This window comes from Fringilla coelebs (assembly GCF_963513975.1).
Source record: "Fringilla coelebs genome assembly, chromosome: 16".
NCBI classification, from domain to species: domain Eukaryota; kingdom Metazoa; phylum Chordata; class Aves; order Passeriformes; family Fringillidae; genus Fringilla; species Fringilla coelebs.
The window spans coordinates 1463691-1477686 of record NC_140042.1 but is presented as its reverse complement, the minus strand read 5'-3'; the positions used below and the strand labels follow the sequence as shown (position 1 = coordinate 1477686).

Sequence of the window (13996 nt, the reverse complement as noted above, 5' to 3'; positions counted from 1 at the left end):
CCCGGCCCCCGGCCCGCCCGCTCACCCCGCGGGGAGGAGCGGGAGGAGCGGCGGCGCCGTGCGGGGACCGGCAAGGACGCGGCAAGGGCGGCCATGGCCGGCTCCAGACCGCTGTCCCGCTTCTGGGAGTGGGGCAGGAACATCGTGTGCGTGGGGCGCAACTACGCGGAGCACGCCAAGGAGATGGGCAGCGCCCTGCCCGCCGAGCCGCTCTTCTTCCTCAAGCCCTCCTCGGCCTACGTGCGGGAGGGGTCCCCGATCGTGCGGCCCTACTACTGCCGGAACCTGCACCACGAGGTGGAGCTGGGGGTGGTCATCGGCCGCAGGGCGCAGGCCGTGCCGCAGGACGCGGCCATGGAGCACGTGGCGGGCTATGCCCTGTGCCTGGACATGACGGCCCGCGACACCCAGGAGGAGTGCAAGAAAAAGGGGCTGCCCTGGACCTTGGCCAAAGCGTTCGGCTCCTCCTGCCCCGTCAGTGACTTCGTGCCCAAGGAGAAGATCCCAGACCCGCACAAGCTGCAGATCTGGCTGAAGGTGAACGGGAAGATGAGGCAGGAGGGGGACACCTCGTCCATGATCTTCTCCATCCCTTACCTGATCAGCTACATCAGCCACATATTCACCTTGGAAGAAGGGGACTTGATTCTCACGGGGTCTCCCAAAGGAGTGGGGTCGGTGGAGGCCAACGATGAGATCGAGGCGGGGATCAGGGACGTGGTGTCCATGAGGTTCAAGGTGGCACAGGGCACGGAACCCCGGAGCCTAAAAGGTGTTTGACTGCCACAGCCCCATTTCCATGGAGGCTTCAGCACACCCGGAGTGCGGCCCAACCCGGAGCAGGTGGAGCCCAGAAGCTCCAGATTCCGAAATTTAATTCCAAAATCGTACCTGGGAACTGGCAACGGAGACATCGGAGAGGGGAATGGGCCTGGCTGTCCTTCTGCATGTGCTTCTCTTCTGCTGATGCTTTGAGTATTGCCTTAAAATAAAAATTACTGATCAAAACAATTCAAATGATGATGTAGGAGCTAAGGCTCAGCCATGCTGTGGAAAATCAAAGATTTATGTGTAGATGTGCAGCCCTAAATCAAGAGTTGCAGCTTTGCAAAGAGAAAGATGTTTGATTTTTTGGATTAGTTTTGTGATTCCTCCCTGCTTTTTTCAAACATACAAATTAAAGAAGGATGGCTTTTCCTCCCACTCCAGGGGGTGCAGGCAGCAGGAAGCGTGCCAGATGTTTGGCAGATTGGTTTTCTCTTAAACCGAACTTTAAATATGTTCTAAAAGTGAAATAATGTAAAAAGATCAGGAATAAAGAAGCATATGAGTAAAGATCACCACCAAGCTTTTCTTTTGACTGATTTCAATGTATTTTTAGTAAAACTGTAACTGCAGCAGTTGCTGTTACCCAGTGCAGTGCAGCAGTTGGAGTTTAAAGTGTTTCCAGCTGCTAAAAGCCACGCTGGGTAACTTTCCCCAGTTCCCAACTCCAGCTGTTCCAGCACTCCCCACCGGTTTGCATGACAGTGAGTTCTCTTTCAATTCAACAGAGTAAGTTGTAAAATGTAATTTGAAAAATCCTCCCCATGCAAACATCAAAACCTAGATTTTCAAAGGTTGCACAGAACTGGCTCATTTCTAATAAAAACAGATGGATTTTTTTGGTTTTGTTTTTACATAAATGCAAAGCAGCAAAGTTAAACATTTCCATTTATCAGAGCCAGATCTTAATAACTCCTAGGAAAAGCTTTGGTTTTAAAAGGGGGGAGTTCTACAGAGAAAAATCCTGTCTCCCAAAGAGAAGCAGCTCTGTGAGAGCCTCAGAGTCCATGGTGCTGCACAGCACACTGGCAGAAGAAATTGAAGAATTCCTTTCGAATTTCTTCAGAATTAAAATAGCCATTACGGCAAACAGTTCTGGAAGAGGAAGCTTGGAATTCAGTGTCTGTACTGTTTGCATTTCCTCCTGCCTGTCAAACATTCCCATCTCTGGCAACAGCAGCAGGGCATCATTTGCAGTTGGTCTCCAGCCCTGGGTATTGACAGAGTTGGGATTAAGTTATTAGAAACATTCCCTTCAGAATGGGAATTGTTATGGCTGGGAAATGTTGAACCATTTATTGCTGTGACCCAACACTGGCAGCATTTTTGGGGTCTTTATTGCCACCCACGAGTCAGGGTGCAATCTGGGATTGCCTGTCAGGATTTCCTGTTTCTGTGGGGGTTTTCTCTGTGCCACATTGCTTTAAGGGCAGGGAGGGCACAGGGAGATCAGAGTTCCCCAGGGTGTCCTGGCCTAAGAGCAGGGCTGGGGGATCTCCCTCTGTTGAAACAGGCTGAGTCCCAACGTGCTCAGGAGGTGAGGATGTGACAAATACACCAGCGGGAGGGGAGGCTATGGACAGGAATATATTAAAAATAGGGAAAAAATACATGGAGAAAGGCACAATATACATACCTGGGTTCTTTAATTCCAGCTTTGGTGAACAGAGTCCTGCTTACAGCCTCAGCTTGATTTTTGCTTCTGAGAAGTCACTGCTAATTTTTTACTCTGCTCTAATTAGACTTAGTCTGCCCAAAGAGAATCAGCCCTGCTCTTGCCCACAGCTCCATGTTTGGCCTCAACAAGGTGCAGTACAAACCCAGGCAGTGTTTCAAGGGGGGGTCTTTATTTCTTTAACACAAAAGCAGCAAAGCAGTTAAAACCACAGAGGTTCAACAGATCTCTTTTAAACTATTTGTTATTTCTGATTTTTTCAAAGATCTAAGCTGAGTGAGGAAGTTTCCAGCCTCCTTGAAAAGGGTTGAATTTGGTAGAATTAACGTTTAAGCTGAGGCCCAAGTACACTTTTTAAAGTACAATCACCCAAAAATATGAACTGAGAAGCCCACTTAGAGATATTGTAATGTGCACTTCTTTACCATCAGAACAGACTTGGCAAAACCCAACAGCAGCAGAATTCCATCTCTAACAAGAGGGTGAAGGAAGCCTTTCCTAGCATTTATAAATAATTCCAGTCTCTTCCCAACAAGCTCTGACTGGCCTCTATGGGATCTGCCAGTTTGCAGGAAAGAAGATTCACTTTTAATCCAGTTCTCCAATTGGGTGATGAAGTAACCTAGAAAAATAATTAAGGATCTTTGTTATCACAGCACCTTGACAGAGATTATTTTCAGCTGTTGCACAGCATGTTTGACAGATTTATTTGCATTATTTCCTGTGTGACTACACAGTTATGCCATCTGCCTGCCACTGCTAAGTTAAACACTTTCATTTTGTCCTGGAAATAGGGACAGAGAAAGGAGAGATGGGAGAGTAAGAAGAGTTTTGCCCAAAAGGACAAGTTTAAAAGTGAAAAGCAGCTACTGTTTTGAATTAAGCGTTAAATACTAACTTTGAAGTAAATCTTGCTTCGTTCCAAGAGGAGTTGCCATTTCAGTGCAGTCTTCTGGTCTTCTTCCAGCATGAGGAATTCAGAGACCTGTTAACAGGACACCACAGAGCACTTCAGCAGGTGGTTAAAACATCTCCACAGCAGAATGAAAAGAGCATCTTACATATTTTTATACATTTCTAAGCTGTATTTTTCTATTTTAATGTAGTGGTTGGTACGAGATGTGTACCAAGACAGTCACATTAACCAGGATGAACTGCAGGGTGTTTGAAAATCAGAGGTAGGGATTTCCAGCCACATTCTCAGAAAAGCAGTGTTCAGTCTTACACTGAACACAGTTCCTGTTGGCATCTGCTGATTTCCAACTTCTACCAAGCTTTGTGTGTCCATCCATCCGTCCATCCATCCATCCATCCATCCATCCATCCATCCCATTTTTGTCACTCTTGCGCACACACACACACACACAAACATTTACAGATCTCTGTAATTCTCCTCTGGCTCCCCAGCTGAGCTCAGCAGGAGCAGCCCAAGTGGCCCTTACTGTGCAGCCCAGGGTGTCCTCAGCCACACTGTCAGCCAGGTAGCAGGAGCGCAGGGTGCCTGTGTGGTCTGTCACATCCACCAGGATGTCAAAGCTGGCATAGGTGGACTTGGCCTCTGGAGAGACGTCAGTGCAGAAGGTGCAGGTGTTTGACACCTCATTCACGATGAACCGGCACACTGAGCTGAGACACAAGGAGAGAATTCATGCAGATATGCAATTTGTTCTTCCCGAAACATTTTTCTAGACTAAGATTTCCCAAGAGACTTTGTCTTTAAAAAAATTGTTCCTCTCCTAAACTCTGGAGTCTGAGACAAAATGACCTCTTTCTTTTTCAGTCTAGGACCACAAGGAGCCCTCAGCAAAACCCCACAACAAAACCCCACACCAGAAACCCACATGGCATCCTCCAGAGGAGTTTTATTTCTCTGGGATGAGACTAAAACATTGCTCCATTAGGCTCTGGGGAAGAGGGACAGGCAGTTTTAGCACACACTCCAAGCAGGCAGTCGCTCACCATCTGTTGCGCAGGACTCTGGACACGCTCTCGTCGATGTCCAGGGTGGAAATGTAGCCATAAATAATTCCAAGGAGAGGCTCCAGCTTCCCATCTCTCTGGAGAGCTTTTTCTTTCAGCTGTTCCACTGTGTAGACATCCACTACAGCCTCCACTACAAGTTTAAAAGACAAGTTAAGTATGTCTGAGCCAGAAATTATTCGAAGAGCAATGGCAAAAGTGGATCTTAAGGCAATAAAAAGATTTAAAGCAGCAGTAAAGCCCCCCTCAAAAAAGAAAAAAAAACCCCAAAAAAAACCCAACACAAAAAGTAAAACAAAAGGGACTTAGATGAGGAATATATCTATTATTTAATCTTTGTATCCTCCAAAAGGAGTTTTGACAAAAGCTTTCCCCCTCACTTCTCCAAACTGGTTGCAAACAGAAAACACACCAAACAGGCTGCAGCTGGCAGTCAGCTGAAGATACATAAAGATAAAATAAGGGACAGCCCCAAGAAACCATCTAGACTTTACCTACTCAGCCTAACTCAGCTAGACCTGAGCTTTGTTTCTGTGAACACACAGAGCAGGAACTCTTTCAGCTGCACTATGAAATGACACTGTGCAGGTAAATAAAGTCAAATGCTTACAGTTAATGGTTTCATTTGGCAGCTCCTTCACTGGGCTGGGCAGAGCTCCTGCCTGGGCACTCTCTTTGATGAAGCTGAAGAGGACATTTGCTTCTGCTGTTTCTGAAGATGCATTTTTAAAAGTTATCAGTATATGTTGCATGTAAAAGACACAGCATTTTGATATTTTACAAGTTTTTATTCTAGCAGCACAAACATGTTTGAATTAGCCAAGATTTGCTTTTCTCTTTTTTATTGTAACTGTTAATCCTGCATGGAATAAACAAAGGAAGATTGATAACAATTTAATAAAATAAAATGAAATAAAATAAAATAAAAATAGCCAAAGGAGCTTGTCATCACATAACAGACAAAAAGCAGGGAGTTTTGTGAGAAGCAGGCAGAAGAAATCACAGTTCCAATAGATTAATTAATGCATTCTAGCCTAGAATAATTACTAAAAGCAAAGAAATACTTGAGCAGCTCTTACCTGGGTTAGTTGTAATGATGGTTTTGGATATCACAGTTGCAGTCATGCAGTTCCTAAATTTGTCAAAATTGATTCTCACATCTGATGCAAATATAACTGTGCAGAAAAACATCTCCATGAGAATAAATGTCACATGAAGAACTACAGTAAAACCATAAACCTGACTGATTTACCTGTTTCTTGGGGAATCCAACTCTGTGCCAGCTGGATGGATTCATTATCCCAGCTAAATTAAACAAAAGTGGATGTATCAAAACATTTTTGAAACAGCACTCAAATTATTTAGTACTAAACTACTGAATAATGTAGTTGTAATGAAATTGGCCAAAGGGGACACAACTCCTTTGTGACACACGTGGCACTGAAATTCCATGTGCCTGCTTTATCCCAGACAGGATAAAATAAAGATGGGTCTAAAGGCAGAATATACCTGGGAAAATGCTGTGTTTCAGCTTTTATCCAAGTCATTTCTAGCTAAAACAAATCCCAGTTAAAGGAGCTGTGTGTGCAGGGCCAGGCTGATTGCTCAGATCCCCAGGCCAGATGTTCAGCACTTCCAACACTGGGATCTTTGTGGCTGGGGATGATGAGACTGGAGTGAGGTCAGAAACATCCCTCAAAAATGGTAATTTCATGGTCTCATGATAAAATCTCATTCAGCTCCTCCTAAATTTGGCTGGCAAGAGCACAGCCAAAGCACAGATTTGTTCTGGTGGGTTTTCTCCTTAATCCTTGGAAAAAGATTTAAGATATTTCCTTTTCATCTGATATTGCCCAGGCACCTCTTCACTGCTGGGCTCTGGAATCCCCTGACAGTGCCCACGTGCCTGGAGGAGGTAATTTCCAAATTAACCCTGGGCTGGAAGGGCTCACCCCAGAGCTGCTTCTCTTGGCTTTGTGGCTATGAATTGTGTTAAACATCCCTGGTGGTAACACAGTTCCCAACCCACAGTGCAGGGCTGGCTGCCTGCTTCCCCTGAGGGAACAAAGGTCACTGAAGTCACTTTTTAACCACCAAACACCAATCCCAGGTCAAGGGAATACCCACACCCCCACATGCCCCTGCACTTGGAAAAGCCACAAGTTTATTGAACAAACTCTGGGCAAAATGCAAAGGTTCCTCTGTGAACAAGGCACTGTTCACAGCAGGGATGGGCTGGGTGGAGTTGTGTTTGTAAACAGGACAGAGTTTGAAAATACAGCCAAAGCAATATCAAAATATTTCTGCATTATTTTAAATATTTAAAAACTATTTCAACCTATTTCCACTCCACTTGCAATTCTGCTTGGCTTTAAAAATGGATCGTGCTCTTCATTTTCCTGCCCTCCTGTGGAAGAGACACAACAGCCTTTGCAGCTGGTTTTAAAAGTCATTTCCTGAATTAGCTCAAATGTCCACATTTAAAAAAAAGGAATTATTTAGAACTGAGCTTCATTTTGCCATTCATGAGCCAGCAGGCTGTCAGCAAGCCATAAAACTGCACATGATATATAAGGCCACTCTAATGAATCTCTTCTTTAAGTCTCTTTTCAGTGTACATTGTTGCCTCATCTCAGTTGCCTCCTAAATAACAATATATTTAAATTAAAAGATGGGTTTATAGTTAATTAGTGTGTGTTATGGCTAATTTGTTTACCCATGTTTGCATTATTTTTTCAGTGAATTAAAGAACATCTTACCATACTATTGGGAAAGACCTCTCTGTTTCATCATACAGCTTTACTTCACACCTCTGGCCTTTCCTTTTGTCTGAAGTCATAAAATACTTTGGTTCCCCAACCTTGAAGAAGAAAAAGGAGTCACTTGTCCTTTATTCAGTGTTTGGAAGAATAAAACTCATAACTTAGGAAATAAAAGGGTTAGAAAAGGGAAGAGAGACTGTAGACCACTAAAAATGAGATCACATCATTTTCCCTTCATTTTGTTGACAAAAATCTCGAAGGGTGCGTGTGGTTATTGTCCCTCAGCTGCCAAGCTGAACAAATGGACTTCTCGCCACTGTGAGGCCCAAAATCCACATTCACACAGATTTACAATGAAGTTGCTCATGGCAGAGCACAGAAATGCTCCTCACTCACTGCCATCACAGCCCAAAACCCACATTTACACAGATTTACAATGAAGTTGCTCGTGGTAGAGCACAGAAATGCCCCTCACTCACTGCCATCACAGCTGCCAGCACATTGAGGATTCTCCCATGGAGGCTTTGTCCATTTGCCACGATGTCCCCCAGGGAATAATAATCCTGAGGGTCCTTGACAGGCAGGTGCAGCAGAGCCAGGAGCCTGGTGTCTGTGTCGTAGCAGGAAGAGGTTTTAACCACAGAGTGATTTTCACTGAGCAATAATTTGTAGCCACTAGAACAAAACAAATCCCATGGATCAGCACTGCACTCACTGAGGTATCAACAGTGTAAAATGTTCATTCATATGAAAAAGCAACTTTATTCCATTATAGTTTTTCCTAAAGGTGCAAAAAATTCTTGTAGATTTTACTCAAAGATTGAAATTTACTCTGTTTAGTAACAAAGAACATTTTTGCTTTATGACCTTCTGCTTATTAAATATATCCTCCCCTGAGATTTGACCAGACATTGTTGAGCACAAGAGGAAGGTACAGCTACGCAAGAAGAAAACACCAAAATTTTCTACCAATTTCATGTGGCTGGAAATTGAATCAAGTCTTAACTTTGATCTTTCTAGAAAGAACTACCAATCCATGCTTTAAATTTACCTAGGAGTTACAGGGTTGAATTTTTCTTCTCTTTCTGCTTCCTTTGACTGAATTAAAGGATTTTCGATTGTAACTAAAATAAAGCATTGATAAGTAATGTTAGAAATTGATTATAGGTACAATTATAGATATTTTTGTGTGTACACTCTGTAAGCTCACAAGTTTTACCCAAACAACCACAGGCAACAAAATCTTTCTATGAACTTAAAAAGGTAAAAGTACATCCTGTAAATAAATACAGGATTTTTGTTGTGGTTTTATCAGCAGTCATAGTCATATCTATAACTGAGGGAAGACAAACACCAAATTGCTTTACAGCTTATTTTTCATCATGTTTAAGACCTCAGTATAATGTGAGATTTGACATTGATTAACTGCAGGCCAGCTCTGAGCTGCTGCACTCAGTGGGTTTCTTTTGTTGACATATTTACTGGGCTTGAGTTGAAATCCTTGGAATCTTGTTCCTTTCCTCTTTCTATTGAACAGAACTGAACAATTTGTTTCCAATTAGGCTGTTTGTGAGTCCTCAGAGCAAAACACAGCAAAGCCACCAGCACAACCCTGATTGCCATGCAAATGGAAACGTGGTGGGAATAAATAAAATAAAATAAACTCACCACAGTCACCAACCCTGAAGCTTTCTGAGAGGGATCTGATGTACTCTTCTCTGCCCCAGGACTGGACATTAATGAAATAAGTTGGGGAATCACGAATGGTGAAACTGAAGGTGTATCTTTCAGTGCCAATGTCTGCAAAAATAAACAGGGCTGCAGCAATTCCTCAGTACAGCTTGATTTCTAAGTAGAAGATATGTATAAAAACTACTATTTTGGATTTTCCTGGATTTTGGCAGGAATTTTCTCCCACTAGAGGCCAGCAGGCGGTGCAGGAGCACCGTGGTGTTTGGGAATGGGCTGCAATTCCTGCTATGGCTGTACCTGTGCACCCCGCAGGTGTGAACTTCAGCTCAAACAGGGAGAGGTGCAGGAGCTGTGGGAGGTGACAGCCAGGGCTCATTTGTACACACAGCCCCAGTTCTGCAGGAGCTGGGCTGGCTGATGGCCCAGGCTGCAGGGACGCTGCCAGGGAGTCCAATTGAATAAAGCAAAGTGTTTGCAGTGCTGTGGAAAATTCAGAATATTGGTGTCTGCTTCCCTGCCCTGTCTGATACAGGTAACCAATAAAGCTTTCCAGGGATCACAGCAGGATGCAGTAGATTGCTAAATTATCCAGGAGAACTCAAGTGATCCCCCAGAGCCCCTGAGTGCAGGCCCATGGAGCACACACACCAACACCCTGTCTGTGCACTCTGCACTAGGCTGGCCCCAGTGCCAGGTGACAGCAATGACTTTCCCCTAAAACCTCAGCCCTCCAGCAGCTCAGCAGAGCCAGTGGCAGCAGAATAACTGAGCCCCTCTCCTGGAGCTGGAATGGCTCTCAGGGCTGGAGGTGCTTCCTGACAGTGTCTGCACCAACCCTGACTGTAAATTTGTTATTTCAATTTCCAATTAACATTATTAGCAACATACAATTCCCATTTTGTCCCAGATGAAGCTGTTGCTAGTCAGGCCAGAAATTACTCGTGTCACTCCACAAGACATGTCCTCAACATTTCTGTTTTAAGAGAGAACAAATATGAAGGCACCAGCCCCATTCCAGCAGTATTTGTGGAAGAGTGGGTTCATATTGGTTCCATCTTCAGAGCATGAAACGCTTCCATGACAAAGTTTTTCCAATTTCTAATTGATATGACTTAGCCAAACGAATGCTGCTCTTTCATCTTGGTTCTCAAGCAGACAGATTTTTTTTTTTGGGTGCATTTTTATTCTATCCATTTTACACTGAGAAATCTGTTTATCATTTAAATCTTGATTTCAGTCATCTCTGCCAAATTACACCGTTGAAGAAAATGAAGTAAAAAGAGTTTAAAGGGACTGTACTTTTTCGGTCTGGAAAGCTTCTGACATCTGTTTTCCCAATAACCACCCCGATTACATTCTGAAAAATAAAAAGATTATAGAGTACAAGTATTAAACCCAGATGTAGATGATGAATTAGATTTCATGGAATTATACTCTGCTGATGATAATAAACATATTTCTGGCTGGTAATCATTTTAATCTATTTATCCCACAGTGCCGTATGAGCTAAAGAGTAAAACATAAACACACAAGTTTACTTTAGGAAAAAATTGTCACTAATAAAAATATTAAAATAAATGCATCTGTTTCTGTTTGTGAAGAAAATGGGAGGACAAAAGGTCACCCCAACTCTTCACAATTTTGGCTGCTCTACAGCAATCACTCCTCAGGTAGGCAGCAATGTTGTTGTTTCATGGTCTCTGCACAGGTCTCAGATCTCCTCAAATGCTCCATGGAAAGTCTGGACAGGATTTATTTCACAGTGAAGTGTCCAAGGTTTTCCTGGCTCTCAGCACCACGAGCCACATGTGTGCACGTACAGGAGCTTGTCCTGGCCTCAGCCAAGCAGCCTAAATTTCTACAGGTGCCTCTCTCTTGCTATCTTTCAACTGACTCCAAGGGAGCTGAGGCAAGGAGCTTTTCTGTTGATTCAGACCAAAAATCAATCTTATTCTGCTTTGCTAGACCTGTGTCTATTATGTAAAAACATCCTGTTCTCAATTGTCAAACACAACCACTGGAAGCAAACACGTGTAGATATAGATATATTATCTATCTATAATATAACATACCACAACAGCTCTGTGGTGGGTTGCTGTTTTTTAAGTGGTCCTTGGTGTCAGAGAAAACTTTTGCAGTGCTCGTTTGGGATTTAGGAGGTCAGCAAGGAAAGTCAGGGTGGGACAAGGGCTGGAAGAACAGACAGTGCAATACTGCCAGGACCCTTCAAAACATGAAGCACCCCGCATCAATTCCACGTCACAGAATCCTGGAATGGTTTGGGCTTGGAGGGATCTTAAAAGCCCATCCAGTGCCACCCCTGCCGTGGGCAGGGTCGCCTTCCACTGTCCTAGGGGGCTCCAAGCCCTGTCCAGCCTGGCCTTAGCCCCTCCCAGGGATGTGGCAGCCACAGCTCCTTCACATGAGCCCTTCTGGCAGTCCTGATTGTCCCATTCCAGCAAAATCCCAGAGCCAGCTGGGAAGGGAAGGACTGCAGTTCAATAACCCAGCCAGAACTCATTTTGTACATATTCCCAAAGCAGCGTGACCTGCCTGACTTCACTGAACGATATCAACACGCGCTCAAAATCAGCTCTCCGATTTCCTTGGGATCACTAGAGGGAGCACGGGAACTGCCTTATCCTGCAGGGATGGAAACACTCAGGCAGCACTGTAATATCCCCCTTACTGAATGCTTTATACCCAAATACAAATATCCAAATACAGGAACGTTCTCTGTATCTCACTACCAAATGTCAAAAGAACTGATATTTAGGATGAGTGCCTGCAGAAATTAGGCTGATTGTGCCTAATTTCTGGTGTAAATATCCAAATTCCCAAAGAAATCTGCCCTGGCCCTGCTGCTAAAGTGTTCACCTCTGTGACTCCAACCCCGAGCTTGCACAGAGAGCTGGCAGAAGGAATTGATCTGGCTGGAAACTATTTTGGACTGAGGAAGGCAGAAAAACTTCCAGAGATCATTTCCTTGATCAGCTCATTGTGCAACTGCCCAAGCACTCATTTCCCTGAAAGAGGAGGGGAACACCCCCCCATGGTGCCTGCTTTGGCAGAGCGCTGCTTGAGGCTGCTCAACCAACTCATGAGCACGCTGCAAGTGTTTACACTTGAATCTCTTTCACTTTTCAAAATAACAGCAAACTCATAAACCGTGCCATTTTGATACTTCAAACTGTGTTCAGCTGTTTTAACAGCCTAGCACAACACACACTGATCATTCTATCATAAATTATTATTTTATAAAAATACTTTCGTTGTCGTGTGTTGCTAACTGCAATACTCAAGGTAAGTTTTACTTGTAAAATAAAAGCTTTTAACTGGGTTAGTGGGTCATTATTTGGGAGGAACTGTGAATGACAGGTTAGATTAGCATTGCTGAAGATCAGTTTGGATCAATAAGGCTCTAAGGAGATAGAAAATTTCTCTTAGATCATCCCTTTTCTGTGATTCCTCTTTCATTTGTTTAAAGTAAATGAGAAAATAAATTGTACCATCCCAAATAAAAAGTGCTGGGAATAGGAAAACTCCATATTTTCACTCTTTTCAGGAACATCAGAGCATCCCTGGGGCAGGGGATGGCGGGATTCTGCCTCTGCTCAGGTGAGACCCCACCTGCAGAGCTGCCTCCAGCCCTGGGGTCCCAGCACAAGGGAGGAGGTGGAGCTGTTGGGGTGAGTCCAGAAGAGGCTCCAGGATGATTGGAAAGGCTGAAAGAACTGGGATTGCTCATCCTGGAAAAGAGAAGCTTTGGGGTCACCTAATTTTGGCCTTCCAGGGACTGAAGGAGCTGACGAGAAACATGGAGAGAGACTCTTTACAAGGGATGGAGTGACAGGACAAGGGACAATGGCTCCCAACTGAGAGAGTGGGCTGAGGATACTGGGGAGAAATCCTTCCCTGGGAGGGTGGGCAGGACCTGGCACAGGTGCCCAGAGAAGCTGTGGCTGCCCCTGGATCCCTGGCAGTATCCAAAGCCAGACTGGGCTTGGAGCAGCCTGGGACAGTGGGAGGTGTCCCTGCCATGGCAGGGGTGGCACTGGATGGGCTTTAGGCTCCCTTCCAACCCAAACCAGTCTGTGATCCTATGCAAACCCATTTTTCATCCTAAAGAAACAGAACCAACCCTGCCATGGAACTGTGAGATTTTCACCCTGCCTTCCCAGCGTGCCTGAGAGTCTGCTGAGGTCCCAGATGATTGTGGCTGCATAATGCTGACTCTGTCATGTCCTTAATAATGTCTTCACTAATTCAGCATCCATTTCAAGTGCTACAAAGGAGCCTCTGATACATGGAATTGTCCAGTCAATATCTGTGCCTGTGGTACCCACAGGCTGTGGACAACAACAGCATCAATTTTCATTTTGCTGCTTTGCACACAAAGAAGGGAAGGTCCTTTCTACCCAACAATTGCACTAATGCTATCAGTACCTAAATACACATCAATTACATAATTTTGCAGTAATATAAGACAGTCAGATAGAATTTCATCTGGGAACAAAAGGCTGTGAGACTTACAGGACGAGCAAGGTTTGGATGCAGATCTGAAAGTGCAACAAAGTCCCGTGCTGAACGAGAATGAGCCATTCTTTATCTGAAACTGGAGGAAACTGACTTCGATTTTGTAAAATTCCAAACAAATCACTTAAGACCATTCACAGTGAGAATAACAAGTTATTTTTTAACATAAATGTTTTGACCTAATAGCATCTGTTTTCAATAAGAGGCATTTCGAGCCATCTGAAGTAGACAATTCTTTATTGTTTGGATTTGGCGATGGAAGTTATGAATTTTACTGTGACAACTCTACCTAAGCGTCTCAAATAAAGGCCTGTAATTTTTATTTATTATTCATCATTAAACGACTCCATTAGCACCAGGCTCTGAAAAATATTTACCCTCCTTCTCTCTGGGAAGCCCAACTGAATTTAATGAGGCAGCTCATATTTAAAAGGCAATTTATATGTGAGGAAAGAGAAGTGTTGGGTTGCCAAGCACCTTTAATTGAGGTTTTGGACTAAATATTAAACTACTTTAAAATGTGAGT

At 44.0% G+C, this 13996-nt stretch overlaps 2 protein-coding genes across 2 annotated transcripts; one reads left to right on the top strand and one right to left on the bottom strand.

Moving 5' to 3' along the window:
* The first annotated feature begins 5 nt into the window (after positions 1–5).
* Positions 6–1470, top strand: FAHD1 (fumarylacetoacetate hydrolase domain containing 1). The gene has a single exon (XM_084216503.1). It carries the CDS (start codon positions 94–96, stop codon positions 778–780), a length of 687 nt encoding a protein of 228 aa, XP_084072629.1. The 5' UTR covers positions 6–93; the 3' UTR covers positions 781–1470.
* A 1535-nt stretch (positions 1471–3005) lies between these two features.
* Positions 3006–13536, bottom strand: MEIOB (meiosis specific with OB-fold; the record flags this gene model as incomplete). Its single annotated transcript, XM_084216240.1, has 13 exons — positions 3006–3122; positions 3399–3485; positions 3943–4126; positions 4460–4613; positions 5091–5192; positions 5560–5655; positions 5733–5785; positions 7240–7340; positions 7722–7917; positions 8294–8366; positions 8911–9042; positions 10234–10291; positions 13468–13536. 13 exons carry the CDS (start codon positions 13534–13536, stop codon positions 3006–3008), a joined length of 1422 nt encoding a protein of 473 aa, XP_084072366.1.
* Between the last annotated feature and the right edge of the window lie 460 nt (positions 13537–13996).